At 40.3% G+C, this 16726-nt stretch overlaps 1 protein-coding gene across 7 annotated transcripts in view; it reads left to right on the forward strand.

Moving 5' to 3' along the window:
• Positions 1-16726, forward strand: part of camk2d2 (calcium/calmodulin-dependent protein kinase (CaM kinase) II delta 2) — a 34402-nt gene that overhangs the window by 4932 nt on the left and 12744 nt on the right. For all 7 annotated transcript variants that reach the window (XM_029443544.1, XM_029443573.1, XM_029443587.1 and 4 more), the window contains exons 3-8: positions 12029-12088; positions 13568-13622; positions 13910-13975; positions 14654-14726; positions 16301-16403; positions 16571-16654. In XM_029443544.1, coding sequence (XP_029299404.1) covers positions 12029-12088; positions 13568-13622; positions 13910-13975; positions 14654-14726; positions 16301-16403; positions 16571-16654 — 441 coding nt within the window. The remainder of the gene's footprint in view (positions 1-12028; positions 12089-13567; positions 13623-13909; positions 13976-14653; positions 14727-16300; positions 16404-16570; positions 16655-16726) is intronic.

The raw sequence follows: 16726 nt of genomic DNA on the forward strand, positions 1-16726 counted from the left end.
TGTAATACTTCTCACCAGGTACTCCTAGCCGCCCCTCCTTCCTGAACATCTTCTCCTCGAATACCTCTACCATCTATCCCAACCTTCAATCCTCCGCTCCTTTATATGCGGCTTCTCTTTTCTTTCTGCTTCCCTCACCGATCCTTCGCTCTCTCCCAGGTTTTGTGTCTCTTCTGCCCATGTTGACCCTGTCGCTTGCTGAGCGCAGTGTTGGTTATAGACACCTTGGCAGATCAGTGTCACACCACTTGCATGCTGGGACACATTTTCCAAAAATACAGCAAAAGGTTATCTCACCTCATATGCATTAGGATCTGCGGGTATGCACAAACTCTCTCTCTCTCTCTCTCTCTCTCTCTCTCCCTCCCTCCCTCTCCCTCTCTCTCTCTCCCCCCCCCCTCTCTCATTTTCCTCTGCGTGTGTGTTTGTGTGTTTAGAGGTTTACATAGCAGGCATGGTGCCGTGTCAGATATGGTCTTACCCTCTTTCCGCGATAAGCCCTAGAATTGCAACTCTGATTCCCTTCTCTCTGTCAGGATCATGACCTCCCCACTACCCTACTCAACCACTGTGTGTGTTTGCCTATGCAAGTGCATGCACAAGTATAGAAAATTGAAAAGGGTTTAGGACAGGATTGGTGGTTGAAAAGCGATCAGATCAAGACCCCTGTGTGTGTGTGTGTGTGTGTGTGTTTGTGTGTGTGTGTGTGTGTGTGTGTGTGTGTGTGTGTGTGTGTGTTTGGCGTTCCTGGTTATGCATGCACTCGCGTGTGGTGGGCCTATAGGACCAGTCAAAGTCCTGCAAGCTGCAATCCTGATTATGCAGTGTTTCATTAAGATCAGCAGATGAGCCAGTGAATGAGAGAAAGCAGTGGAGAGAGAGAGAGAGAGAGGGACAGAAAAGGATAGGAAGCAGAGGGAGAGAGACGGATAATCAGAGAAAAAAAGAGAGAACGGAAAGTCAACATTTAACTAGTGTGTGTGTGTGTGTAATTTTGTATCCCTCACAGCAGTTGGATATCTGTCCTCTCCCTTCATGCATGCGTCAGTGTCCTGTCACTATGACTCTGTCTGCCATCTTTTGTCACTTTGTATTTGCTTGTGATGTGCTGTGCGTGTGTACGTGGGCAAGTATGCAGTTGCTTGTGTGTGTGTGTCTGTAATCCCTCATCTGTTTGTGTGTGTGTGTGTGTGTGTGTTTGTGCACATGATTGTTCTTGTTTGCGTGTCTGTGCACTAGCCTCATTGCCTACTGTGTGACCCTTTGAGCCTGTCTTAACAGTTTGCTAGGTTTGGTTTGAATCCATTACAATAAAAACGTTTTGAAAAAAAGAAATGGGAGTAATAAGCAGATTGGGTAAAGATAAAGGGCTGCATTTACAAGGAGGGAGGAATTAAAAGACTTAGTGATATGTGATACGTTGATGCTTTTCATCCTTTTTCTCTCTCGTTTTTTCTTATTTGAATTCTCAATCATAATTTATTGGAAGTGCACCTTGCTGATTAAGTCCCATCACTTCTGCAGAAGCTGCATTATCGTTACTCCAGGCTTGACGTCGATCCGTAACTGACCCTCCTTCATAGTGGACCGTTTCTGTGGTAACAAGGGTGTGCTGTTTTTATGTTATGTGGAGGTGTCATGGTAACAGCGATGATAGCTGTTGCTGAGGTGTAAGCCAGTCTGCCTCAGTGGTATATATATATATATATATATATATATATATATATATGTATTTACGTGTGCATGTTTTCTCTTTGCATATCGTTCTTCGTGTAGTTTCCCCTCATTAAGCAAGATAAAGATTTGTCTTCCCTCCTTCCCTCTCTTTTGGTCTTTATTCCCATCTATCTCCGGTGTCACTGTGATTCTGATTCGCCTCACTCTGAAGTGAAGGGAAGGAGGAGAGAGCGAGGATGAGATTGTGGGAGACTCGAGATAGGGGGAGAGACAGAGAGATAGGAGGGAGGGAAAGGAAGGAGGGATCAGTGGGTAGAAGGGGGATCACATGACTCACTGGGTGCTAAAAATAAATGTTGGTCATTCTCTCACTCTCGGTGTCTATCTCAAACACACACAGTATTGAAAATATTCCTTCTTTTGAAAGGAGCGAGGTTTTTGGTTTCAGTCGATGCTGCTTACCTGTCAAGCGTACCAGACTGAAACCCAAACTGAGACTGAACCTGAAACTGTAGCATGGGTGTTTTTGAGCATCCGTATGAGTATGTTTGTATATGTGTGTGTGTAATTGAAATATTTTAGTGTAAAGAACTGTCTTTTTTTTGCACCGTTATTGCAACGGTTAAACCTGCAAATTAGAGTTTGCTCAATTTTCAAATACTTAGTTGCCAAGTGCTAAGTAGACATGATGACAGCTGAGCAAACTCCATCCACTGATGAAGGCCATTAAATTTTAAAACATCCAAATCATACAGAGTGGTGTTTCTTCCTTGACAAAACCGAACAGCCTCGAGTTTCATTTGCAGCTTATTAGGTACAGCTATATACATTTCCGTTGACAGTTTCGGCTGCCAAATTCAGCAGTCATCAGATAAAACCGTAACGTTAATGTTAATTATGTAGGCGACAATCGCAATTGTAGCTCTTGCATTCTTAAAATGTCAGGATTTCAATATGAAAACGATTGATTGTTCAGCCAAGAAAGAATCTACATGACTAACAAGGGCAATGGACTCTGTGGAAAGCGAGGGCGTTCCTAATTACAGAGCGCTGCATCCCCTTCTGTCTTTTCCTTTCTCTCTCTGCCTCTGTCCTTTTCAACCTCTGTTTTTTTATCCGTTTGATTTACCCTTTCCGCCTAACGATTCTCTCCTGTCCGTCCTCCCTACTCTTCTTCCTTCCTTACACATTCCCTGGCAGTATTGCTTTAGTCTGGTCTCCCTCCTTAAGTGCTTCGAACCAAGAAACAGGTGTGAAACAAAGTGATGTAGCAAATTGATAGAAGCCACAGATAATAATGGACAATTATTATTTTTCCAGCAGAACTATATTAAAACTGGAGTATGAGCACTTAGGGAGGTGTTAAAGTGAAATCCACATTACCACACTTAATTTTTGCCTTGCTGTTCTGTTCTGTTCATTTCTCATTTATAATTAAACAGATGGAGAAATGGATATAGCACTGCTGCTACACATTTGCAAACATTTTCCATTTCTAAAACAGTAACTGTAAATATCAGATCAGAGGTTTTTCTTTCCACAAGTTCCAATTTTGCACTGGTGTTTCAAAATCTTCCAGAACAAAATCAAAAGCAGAAGAGGCAGATGTACCAATATTTCTGTCAAGCAGTAGCAGCAGTAGGCGTGGAATGCAGTACAGCTGCAAAACATCTTGCTCTCATTACATTAACTCTATTGCTTTTCTGCACCTTTAAGTAAAAGTAAAAAGCTCAATGGAAAGTTCAGGCATGTTCTGTTGCAAAGCATTGTGGATAAACGCAGCAACAATTGTGCTCCAGTAGATGTAGAAAATGTGAAATCTTTAAGCAACAATGGTCTGTCCTTGAGCTTGTATGTTTATACTGTTTTATTACAGTCGTTTAAAAAGCAGAAATTAGATCACCATGAATAATCGTTAATGTAATATGCTTGTGTGTGTACAGTTAGTTATTTGATAACTTGATGCTGCTAATGTTCTTTAGCTGCACTTCATACATCTTAGATGGGTGAAATCATGTAGCCTTTATCCTAATATAAGAATTCCCTGTACAGTCGGGCTTCATTGCTGCATTTGAATCTTTAGCTTTTGTGTCAATATACAGTATGTGATTATACATGTGAATTTGTGTCCAGACTACCACCCTCAGATTAAACCCCTTTTACCCATTAGTCTAATGTGCGTGCGGCTGCATTACGCCGCATGAGATAACGGCAGACATTACCATACGTTATGAGTTCCTAGCAATACTCCGGGGGCAGTTTTATCTCCGACACCAGCCACCTTTTGTTTCTCCTCAGAAGAGAAAGCAAGGGAGTTATCAGTCTCATAATTCTCCCTGTATTGGGAACCAGCGGAGGGTGACGGTGTCTTGGCATCCTGGATGGTTTCATTAAACCCTCGGGTTCTGCGGGCGGTAGAATAGGACCGTATGGATGAGGACTACTTATCCGCTGTCCGCAGAGGATGTTACATTTAACCCCCTACATCTTTTTTTAATTAAAACTCTTAATTAAACCGGTGCAGAACAATTCCAGCACCCTGTTGGGTTGTGTGTGGTGGGTCGATTTTTTTTGGGTGCGCATTAGCGATAGGACTTGAACTAAGGTTCATTTTCATTATCGATTGAATTATTGATTGTTTTAAAATGGGATAGCCCATCATAAATTCCCAGAATATGTTTTCAAACTGCTCATTTTGTTTAATCTGTCAAAGTATTTATAAAAAAGGTATTACATTTACAATGATGTAAAACAGTACATTTGAGATGCTGTAGCCAACATTGGCATCTTTGATGATCCGAATTGTCAAGATAATTACCGGCTGATATGTTTACTTTACAGTTGCCTCTCTTCCTAGAAATTACGTTTATAGTACTAAATAGTTTTTCCCATTTACGTAGTTGCTGACTGGATTATGTTCAGAGGCAATGTGTATTTGAGCGGGGGGACTACTGCATTTACTCTACGTAGCACATACATTACAGGGAGGCTGTTGGGGTGGATGACCAGAGACCAACTCACATGAGTCCCATGTGGTTAGATTTAGGCGACACTTTGGTTAAATTGAATGAAGATCTTGGTTTATTTATTAATAAATACTTCGGTTTAATACATAAATTGTTACTTGAGGCAAAAAAAAATGCAGTTAATTTGACTAATACATAGGCCTACTATATGAACATGTCTGCAACTCTCCAGATATGTTAATTAACAGCACATCCTCATGTTGATAGAGAACTTAATTTGGCATTGTTTCCATCAATATATTTACTGTTGCATATTAGTTGTATACAAATATAATTTCAAAGATATCTGCAAAATTATTTTTTGCGGTCGAGGAGACGCATGCAGGCTATTCCCCCAAAACAGTTTTCATCTGATACAGACACATTTCTAACACATAGGACTATAGATTAAATCTCTTAAAGCTTGGGTAGGTAGTAACATTGGAGATGCCAGCAGGAATAAATTAGATTTGAAAAATTATCCAATCGAAAAACGCAGCCCAATGTTGGCAACTCTTTTCCAATGAAAGTAAGTATATGCAGCTCCAAAAGTCACTAAATCTAGCAAGAAAGTCGCCAAACTGACAAAAAAAAGCCACTCCCCTAAAATTGTCATTATGAACGTAAACAACATACACAGCTTGTGGAAGACCCCGGTGTTCAATGAGTGCATGGACATAGTGCGTGCAGGTAGTCTGTACATTCCTTTTATTAGGGCGAAATGAAATGATTGGACGCCTTATTACAGTCCTTCGACAGCCTCAGATAACACATTTCTCTTTTTTTTGTCAGAGCATTTGATTTATTGATTGCTGTCAGCATGCACAACAGTGAAGGTTTCCATTCATTTCTCTTGCAGAAACAAATATCTTCCTCTTCACAGATGTTGCTAAGTGTTTCACTTGGTTTGAAGTCGGTCTGTATTATACAGGTCACGCTGCCATTACTATCCACTTAATTAACCATTTAACAGCAAAGTCAACAGTAAAGGCATTTATTGTAGGTCTACATGTCGTGCCTGGAAAAAGTAATACCAGGTCAAGGTGTGTAATACCAATCATATGTTTGTCCTACACATTTCAACTACCGGTAGTTATATTAGTTATCAGAAATAGAAATTGCAAACATTTGATAAACATGAGACCAAAAAACTGAACGTATTCTTTTCCTGGTGTGTGGAGTGAATTTCTGTTTGACAATAGTATGTGGGTCTCATTGATAGAAGAGGCCAGAAATGAAATGACCACCATCACTTTGTCAAACAGAGTGAAGACACTAAACGAGGACAGGTGAACATAACTCCAGAGCCACACGTGCTGGCCTGGTTGTCTGTCTCTTGTTTTGTTTTTTTTGTGTATTTGACTTCCTTTTCTCTGTCAGGTGTTTGTTCTGTCTACATTTCTGTCTCTTGCTCCTTTTTTCTCTCTTTCTATGTCAGCCTCTGTCTTCTCTGTCTGTCCCTAAATCTGGTAGTTTTAGACTAACAGTATGGCAAACTACAAAAGGCAACAAAAAAAATCACACACACACAAACAAACTCTGCTGCAGTGCGGCTGCAGACGCGACACATGAGAAACTGACAGAGAAATAAGCAGCAGTGGCGAGAGACAGAGTGGGAAATAGAAGAGAGTTTGGTGGGGGTCTGGTTTAGAGATTTTGGAGTTTGCCTGGTGTTGGAAATGATTTACAGAGTAAGGATCATTTTCCAGCAACTTTTCAACACAACACAAGTGTAAGCAAACAAGTCACGGAATCAGTAATACTGTTTTCAGAGTTAAGGGGAAGCTGTCTTCATGCCTGTAAAGTGCTTATAAAGAACACAAAAACGACAGATTCTTGCATCGCAATGATGCGGACAAAGGAACAAAGGATCTGGGATGAGCTAATCAGCAGGAAAGAGAAGCAGGTGAGTGATTGGGTGATGCATGGTTAGGGGAAGACCATGCAGAGCACATGAGGGAAGTGGGAACATGTGTGTAGATGGGTGTGACTGTCAGGTGATTGGGAAAGGAGGGAAAGTCTGAGGTCATTTAGAGGATGGATGGAAAATGGCAGTTCAGAGACCATGATATAAGCCTGAGGAAGTGGGAATGTGGCTGAAGAAGGGAACAGAGAGGCAGAAAGGGACACTGTGTCACTGAAAAAAGGGAACCAATACAAAGTACTGACTTACCAAAGAAATGCAGCTCCACTTATATTCTTATTTCACTATATTTCCTGGCAGATAGTGACTTGGTTACTTTAAACTTTTTAAAACTTTAACATGAAAGGTAAGATAAAAGGATTGTCTCGAAAGAGTTCGCGTTACTCTTGTAAATGTCAAATCTTAGATCATTCTTAAGTAATCCATGAGTTTTGTTCATGACAAAAGAGACAAAAGAGACATATAAGAAGCTCCACTCACGCCAAGCTCGCTGTCGGCTAACCAACAGAGATGTAAATATCTGGAATGTCCTAAAAATGGTACTTAGTGTGATATCCTAATCTGGGTAGGACGGAGGCTACATACTTGCAATGCTGATAATAGATTGTTTTAGACAAGATGGTTTATGACGCGACAAATGCAAGAGATTGTTTTATGGCACAAAGAAATAACATGATATGACATTTATTAAAGCAGAATAACAATAAAAGACCCAATTTCAAACATGTTTACCTTTTATGAAAAAGGTGAAAGAAAATAATTTTGACTGAAGGAAAGAAAAAAAAAAGAATATCTTCACAAGCAGGAAGAAGTATTCTGCAGATAACGTCTAAATCACCAAGTGTCATGGTCTTACTTTATATATGAATAGCCATTCACTGCCTTACAGAGTAACATACATACAGACATTCAGACACGCAGCTGATAGCAGGCCTGAAAGATAACAGCTGACTGGGGTAGCTTCACATTTGTCTGCACAACGGCTTCACATTATGCAGAAATGCTGCTGTCAGTTATAACTATGTAAGCAAAAAGCCTCTCGCCAGTAGCTGTGGCAGTGGGGCTCAAGCTTGCACATACACAGGTACATAAAGTATTGTAAAGCATTTTTGTCAGCCAGTCAGAACTCATTGTTGTCAGCCTGAGTCTTTTTGAGAGTGAGGCAGATTTCAGAGTTGACTGCAGCAGAAAATAATTCAGGGGAAGGTGTGTAAAATGTGATTTTCTAGTCTATTCAAAAATAAAAATGCGTTGACAGGTTAACATACAGACAATCAAACCTCTACTCACACATATGGGTCTAATCTAGTCATTGTATATCTTTGCACAGGAATAACTTGCAAACTTCACATAGAAAGGACCATGACAAACTAAGCATCCTTCTTATTATGTCGCAAGAGTGCTAAAAACCTGTGCAGACCTCAACCGAACGGCATTAAAACATATTGTCAACTATTGTGCCATTTTATTAATTGAAGATAGTGTCTGTAGTATCGTGTTCTGTTTGACAGCAAGTCTCTAACAGAGCTAGGACACTAGAAAAGTTTCACAGCAAAGTTGTATTTTTACTCTTGGCTTAATGCATGTCCACAGTTTGTGCTCTGCGTGTTATGGGTTAAACAGTTCGATGTTCCAGAGGACAAATAACATGCCTTTTATAAAGTGTGTATGATCCTGAATGAGTTACTTTAGCTTCGTAGTAAAGTAAAGTCTGTAGTTCGATAGTTGTGTGTGAACTCTCGTTGTCGGCCATTTGCATGCAAGGCTGGTTCCACTGCAGAGGAGAGGAGAGGCCTGACGCTCTGATTGGAGCAGGAGTTGCTAGACAACAGATGTCCAGCCGGCTGGGAGGTGGACTACCTGTGGACGAGGGAGAAAGCGGAGAGAGAGTGAAAGAAAAGTGGAGGTGGAAAATGATGGAGAGAGGGAGTTAGGCTATCATTTGACAGACATTTACAGTGTACAGTGAGTTACAGCACAATGAAACAACCTTACATGACCACCTTGGAACCTTTAAAGTTTAAATTTCTTCAAAGAAACACAATTTTGTCATTAGTGTTAACATTATTTCTCTTCCTCCTATAGACCTAAAACTTAAGCTACAAATGAAAGCAAATATCAAAGCAGTAACACGTTAAGTCTTTAAGAAATTGTTTACTTGAAATGTGCAAATTGGTACGATTTATGATTTTTTTCAAATGTGTCAGTGATTGACAGATGATATTGAAGGGATTTAGCAACAGAAAATGGCTGATGATGTTCATAATATATGAACAAAGTTACTACTTCCCAGGTAATGCTCTAAATTGTATTCGTAAAGTTTTTCTTTTTATGGTTGATTTTTGCATTTGAAAACTCCGAAATTCAAATTCACACTTTCAAACATCACCAAAAGGATACAAGATGAAAATATCCAAATCTTTTTTTTTGGTGTGTGGTAAAGTGTTTGTGTGGGCTGCCAGATATATTTTACTGTACGTAGGAGAAGAGCAGGCGGGCTAAATGTGGACCACGCCGTCTCATCTTCACTAGAGTGCTTTATGCTTTCTAGTAATTTGGTCTGCTGTAGAATGCTGTCATGATGAATTATGAAGTTGAGCTATTATATAAGTCAGTGAGGAAGTTTTAAATGAACACTGGGCATCTGACTGTTAACATAGAATAACAAAAGAGTTTGACTAATTATTGGTATCTTTACAAAATATTATGTATGTATTATTTATATTATTATCAATACAAACATTTTGTATTAATTACAGTATGAAAACATGTACTTCATCAATGCAATGCAATTTGATTCCGTTAGACTAAAATGTCTAAAATGTATAAAAATAACAAAAATCTTAAAGATTAAGAAAACTTCAGGTTCATCAAACTATTCTTATAAGTCAACAAAGGAAAGATAGAGTGTGTGTGTAAGACTGAAAGAGAGCCAAAGAGATGTCATTCAGTAACATGGCAAGACTGAGGATGAGATGGAGAGATAAGTGACCTTGCTCAGAGGGTCCTGCTAATAATAACAAAATGGCTGAAATGCCCTTGTTTCTGGCTTTGCCTGTCAGGATGCCTGTCTGCCTCTCAGCTGTTTTGCTCGCGAACTTGCGATCATACAAAAGAGCAGCACTGGGGTCCGTGTGTTGCAACATGTGCAGGCCTCTTTTCACCCCTAAAGGTGGTTTATACTACCATGTGATTAATTGTGCTCTAACTTTTGCCTTAAGGGGCCACATTTCCAGTTTATCTGCTGTTTATTTGAACCTTTGCATGCGACCTCTCCAACTTAAGTTGATGGTTCATCATTTATAGCATTGTGTTGAATGCCATAGAGACTGTAAAGCCTGTTAAGGCAAATGTATTATTTATGATAGTGGGCTAAAAATTGACGTGACTTGGCACACATCTACCTCTTCTGCTTTTTTTTGTGCTTGTAACTAACTGTACCAGGGAAGGTTTTAAATCTCCTGCATTTTTATCTTTAACTATAGTGCAGCCACAGCTCATCCTGTACTTGTTTTGCATTTCACTGTTGGGATTTTATTCTGGCTTCATCTCTTTCACTGCGCCTGATACACTCCACCCTCTGGAAAGGATGAACAGTTTTTCAGTCACAGTGAACATAATGTTCTGTACTTTTTTTTTTTGGTACCAAGCATTGGAGAGGACCCCAAGTTCCATTTTGTTTAAAGTATACTGTGGCCCTTAGTTTGTCTATTTGTCTGCCTGTCTATTCCTATAGATGCCCTACACCGACACACAAAGAGATACCTGTATCTATAATGGGAACAAGCTGCCTGGTGTTCTTTGTTGGTCTTTGCCTCTGATCTGCCCTGAGTCCACAGTTTCCATAGCATCGAGAAGAGCAGAGGCAGGAGACACGGATGAGAGTGAAAAATAGGCGTCCTATTTTAATTGTAGAAAAAAGTTGAACCCGCTGCTCTTCTTTCTCTCCCTCACTTTCTCTCTCTCCCTCTCTTGCTCTTGCGCTCTGTGTCCCGAGGCAAAGCTGAAATGGGTCGCCTCAACGGCCGTGCTGCAACACTCATTATAACGACTGCTGCTCTTACTCAGTTCTTCCGAATCAAAGTCACTGGACTTTGGTGTCTTATGAAAGGGAGATTTGTGGGTCACTTCTTGTTTTTCAAAGTCAGATAAAATCAGTCTGGTCTCATAGAGGAGATATGTGAGATTCTCTCTAAGAACCTTATACCTGTTGTCCTTTCTGTCTCTCGTTGAAGACAGCGTTGAGTTCAGCTCATGAAATTTGGTTGTTTTTCTGTTCTTGGCAAGCGTGCATGCAATATAGATGAGAAATAGAGCAGAATATACTGTATTCACGTTAAATATCCACTGCTGAAACAGGTCCACACCGCTCACTACCTATCCCTCATGGTGTGTTTAGGTTGAAATAGATCTTTATGTACATTTAAGGGAGTTTCAGCTTATTGTTTTGGTTTTCCGGATTTTGGTGCGCTCTCACAACTCTGATGGTGTTGTTTGTGGCTGTAGCAAGCACTTGTTTGCAGTTACAGACGTAGTAAGCAACTCGCTGGTGAACATAGTGGAGAGACCAAAAACATATATACGAATATTGGACAGCAGGTGGCCAGATACACAACCCCCAAAACATGATTTCCATATCAACTTTATAAGTTATAGCTTTATGACAGTGATGTGTTCATAGTTTGTTGTGTGCTGCTTCCAAGTGGCCATACAAACTGTTATTAAAGGTCTTATGGTCTGTTTTTTGGCTAAAGCACTGAATGAAATACCTGGCCAATCAAGGTACTTCATAATGTGATGGAGACATAATCCAGTAATGCAGTGACAAGATTGTAATTTAGCAACTTATTGATACATGAAGTGGGACACATTTAGAATGTTTATGTTTTCACATCATCCAATCCCAGTCTGCTGTAAGTGAACAAAGAAATGTGATGAGCAAGAACATCCCTAATGATCTTTGCATTTAGATTTGGCTTTAATAGATTGTATCCTTGCAAGTTCATTTTGTTCTCTGGGCAGCAAAAGGAACCTGCAAGCAGGAGCACATATTAGGCCTGACACCGGAGGTCAACATGAATCCACTATGGCTGCTCCCCTCTGTTTGTTGTCCACTGCAGTCAACATAACCAAGCACATATCAAGTCACATTACTTTTGTCAAGCATTTTAGTACTAATAAGGAAAAGAACAGGGCTGTCACAAAGCCAACACACATACACTTACATTCAGAAGTGTGGGTGTCACGTACACAAACACACACTGACAACGATGCCCAAACTCTGCGCAGTGTCGTCCACTGAATCAAAACTTGCAGCCAACTTCATGTTCGATGATTCTCAAAGCCAATCCTAGCAGGGAACATTAAAAATAACCTGTCTCTGTTTCTCTCTGTGTTTGTGTCTCCTCTGTTTTTCTTTTAGATCATCAAAAGCTGGAGAGAGAGGCGAGGATTTGTCGTTTACTAAAGCACCCCAACATCGGTGAGCTGCGAGTCCTCGGTCTTAAAATATGCACACAAACGATACAAACGAAAACACACATATTTTGTTCAGGTCTCTGGTGAATCCTGCTATGGCTGTGTGTGTGTGTGTGTGTGTACACAGGTAGCTAACGATGATGTATCTGTGTGCTCTCCCAGCTGAATCATCATAAAGACACAGGGGCCCTACTTTCTCTAAACCACTGACCCTTTACACTCTTTCCTCCTCATTATACCTCTTATAGAACCTGTCTCTCCTCTTTTGTTCCTTTCACGCTCATCCAGTCATGCTCGTTCTTTTCCTCGGTCGTTATTTCAGATTTCTTAAATCAGTTCTGCACCACAGCTGCCATTCCAGTCAGTTTTCCAAGATAAATTCTGCTCTTATAAAGTTTGAGGACAACTGTGTTCGAACATTTTGACTGCCTGGCCTTATTTAAATTTAAAAAAGGTAAAAAACACAAAACCACATTTTTACTGTAACTATCAGGAGCCAAATGCTCAGTGGGCATTGATAACATTGTTGACTTCCTGTTTCAAATATTTTTATTGAGCAAAAGAAGATTACACATATTACTTACTTCCATTTATATGAACAATTCAAATGATATTAATGTACATTCACAGATATAAAACAGATGATATAACAGATATGTGATTGCATTTTGAGATTGGAACAGTACATTATTCAATACTAAGTCCTATGTATGCTATTACCTCAGATTAAAAACATCACAGATGCAATGGATCAAGGACCAAAGTGGAAGATAGTCCAGATTATTTATTTCTCTCATGTTAAATATTTAAACATTTGAATGGATTTTTAAGAAAAACATAAACTCACCATCTTTGAAGGATTTTGTTAATATTATTTTCAAACCCAAGTTGCACCCACAGATGCTAGTTCAGATGTCACAAAACAACGATGTACAAACCATTAACCAATTCCCTGATCTAAATGGCACAAGGATAATTGTGTGAGTACAGGTTTGTTACCTGTGTTTGAGTTCATTATCCAAATTTAAGCAGTTTATAGAGGCTCTCTTATCTGTAAATAGCAACGTAACCTACAGTATAATTAGAATTTATTTATAGGGCTCATTTGCTCTCAAATATTTCACCTCATCACAGTGATTGTGGGGATGGAAACTGTGATAAGAAACTTTTTGAGAATATCTTCACTCATAACAGCATGAATCATCACATTAAGTTGAGAATATATTATGCTTTGCAAACTCATTTACTTGATTTACACTTAGGACTTAACTCTGCTCCTTTGAATATTACCACTGTTTCTGATATACCTGACAACTAACAGCCTAACTCTGAGGCACTGCAGCACAAAGGATAGTGTAAATAATGAGTATTATACTAGTATTTGTATTGAAGTATTGACTGATTTCTGTTTCATTTGGCTTTTTCTTCTGTCTCTTTTCTTTTTCTGTCCTGTGTCTGCGTTTTTGTTTATTCTCCTTGACAGTACGACTCCATGAAAGCATATCAGAAGAGGGTTTCCACTATCTGGTGTTTGATCTGTGAGTAGTCACACACACACACACACACACACACACACACACACACACACACACACACACACACACACACACACACACACACATACACACACAGTAATATACAAGTATATGGCTTGATCTATATTTGTTTATGGATGTAATAACTATACAGTGTATCTAAGGATGTCTATAAATACATGAGGCGTGTGTGTATCATTGAGTGCAGTTAAATAACAATGATTGATTGCTTCCCATCGATACAGAGGGACAGGAACATGGGAACTATTGTTTTCTCTGTTTCTCCACAGGGTGACAGGGGGAGAGCTGTTTGAGGACATCGTAGCCAGGGAGTACTACAGTGAGGCTGATGCAAGGTAACACACACACACACACACACACACACACACACACACACACACACACACACACACACTCGCTCTCTGTCTCTCTCTCTCTCTCTCTCTCTCTCTCTCTCTCTCTCTCTCTCTCTCTCTCTCTCTCTCTCTCTCTCACACACACACATCTCTGAGTGTGTATATACTATATTTGTGTGTTCCACATATGGTCTTCTCAAAGGTGTGATACAGCTGCCTTGTCTCTGAGGCCCCTCATGGAGTTATTTATAAAGGTGATTAACGACATATAGCCTGCGGTATTAATCATACACAGCCCACCTTACACTGCCAGCTTTGTGTTGAAATACTTCCTCTCCTGAGACAAAGAGGAAGGGAAAGGTAGAGTGTGTGTGTATCTGTGTTCCCTCGTCATAGACACTGTATCATTTGGGTTTGTCTATAATGTAATACATCAAATCTTGTGAAAAATGACTTGTCTTCATGTGACTTAATGTCACCCGTCAAGAAAACAGCATCACACATAAGAAGCGTAATGAGAGGGACATATGATCGATGTTATTGGACTGTTTCATCTTCTCTTGCCCTCAATTAATTTGCTTCATGTACTCTCTCTGCCTTTCTTCCTTTCCTTTTCTCTCTCTACTTCCATTTGTTCCGTCACAATCCTGTGCTTGTTCATTACTCTCCTGCCATCAGCCACTGCATACAGCAGATCCTCGAGAGTGTCCATCACTGCCATGTTAATGGGATCGTCCACAGAGATCTGAAGGTTTGTATGACCGCAGCCCCGGCTGCAGCCATGTTCAGTCCTGAATCTGTACAACAGATGGCAACTTTCAGAAAGGCCCAGTGACTCCCCTCACAGTTGCTACCCTGTGCGTCCACTTTACAATCTGTTTGCTTACATAACGCTGAAATTGATAATTCTCTTATCGAGGAAAAATATCATAAAGATTTTATTTGTCATGTTCTTCCTTGGAAGAAACCCTAAAGGCTTTGAAGAATTAATAAAGCTGATTTGACCTTGACCTCAGCTTTGAAATCGGCTGCAACTGTGGTGTGCAGAATAAGATTAAAACCTACCAAACTGCAAAGGCTTAAGGCTCATATTGTAGAATCTTGTTGAGTACATATTCTGGACTTAATATCCGTCTTGTCAATGTCAAGAATAAGAATCCTCCTCTTATACTACCCCCTGATGTTGCAGAGAGCATGCTAGTATCGTTATGTGTGTGTATGTGATTGTGTAGTACTACACGTGTAGCGCTATGGTGACAGGAATAGGAGCAATCAAAAGCCAGAACCTCAGGAGTGATCACCATTTGCATAATTATGTAGACATTATGTTGAGATTTGAAAGATTTGCCAAGGTCATGAATATTCTAATGATAGTCTGTATTCTCATAACCTCCCAAGAGCAGTTTTATGTGGAGGGAAAAGGGAAGATAATGCAAGAGAGCTCTCTGGAATATGTTCAAATGTGAACATGTAACTGTACAGTAAGAGACATTGGGTAAAAATAATAGGGGAGATGTCCTTTTCTGGAGTGATGTTAAGTTTTCAAATACTTCCTAATCGGGAGGATTTATTCATCATTATGTAAATGTTTATGTAGATGTTATCCAGTTGTCAGTAAGTGTCCTGTTGAGTCATATGTCTGCCATAAACTGACTGCTCACAGGCTGTCTGTGTTTAGAATCTCTAAATGTTAGGAATTGTATTATTCATTAGAGCACACTGTCTAACTGGCCTTAGGTTAGCAAAGACCTTTCTGCACCTGTGTCTGTGTCTGTGTGTGTGTGTGTGTGTGTGTGTGTGTGTGTGTTGTGTGTTTGCACGCGTGCTTGCATATATTTATGATTGTGCTAAACTATATTAGTGTGCGGTGTGTGTTTGTCGTTACCCACATGTGGCTGAGTCACTTGTTATTACACCTACGTCTCCTGTTACACCACTCCTCCCTCCTGTATCCTTCTCCCTGCAGTGTGCACTTTGTTCCCTCTCATGGATTTTAACAGTGGATTGATGTTTTTGTGGACGAGCACATCATGTCTACTACCAATTCACTCTCTCAGAATCCATGAGACTTGGGGAGCAAGTCCACATCTCCAGCGTGGAAAATGTCCTTTGTCACGTAGAGATTTGGTTTCTCTGTCATTTGTGTGGCAGAAAGGGAGTTGCCTCAGACACTGATTTAAGAGCAGTTTAGCATTGTTGACCCCTAAATAGTTTGGATTAGGATTTTGGTTTGGCTAATCTGATTTTAGATCTGTGTCTGTGGGCGGCTTGTTCCCAGAGCGTGTGACCTCTCACCTCTAACCTGTTTGACTCCGCCCCCCCCAGCCTGAGAACCTTCTATTGGCCAGTAAGCTGAAGGGGGCGGCGGTCAAGTTGGCTGACTTTGGGCTGGCTATCGAGGTGCAGGGGGACCAGCAGGCATGGTTTGGTGAGTATTCATCCATCCATTTTTCAACCTGAATCAGTTGGTCAATCAAGCAACCAACCAGTCGATCAATCAATCACTCATTTAGTTGAGAAACAGCCTAGTCACTGAATTGCCCACTCCTGCCTACCATTCCACATCTCCTCCCTCCCTCCATATCACTCCTCCAGGTTTTGCCGGCACCCCAGGCTACTTGTCTCCGGAGGTTCTGAGGAAAGACCCATATGGGAAGCCAGTGGACATGTGGGCCTGTGGTAAATAACATTACAATTATTTCACTGCGGCTGTTTGAATGAACTTGACGCTGGAGCTAAAGCCTCCATGGC

This window comes from Cottoperca gobio, chromosome 1 (genome assembly GCF_900634415.1).
Source record: "Cottoperca gobio chromosome 1, fCotGob3.1, whole genome shotgun sequence".
NCBI classification, from domain to species: Eukaryota; Metazoa; Chordata; class Actinopteri; order Perciformes; family Bovichtidae; genus Cottoperca; species Cottoperca gobio.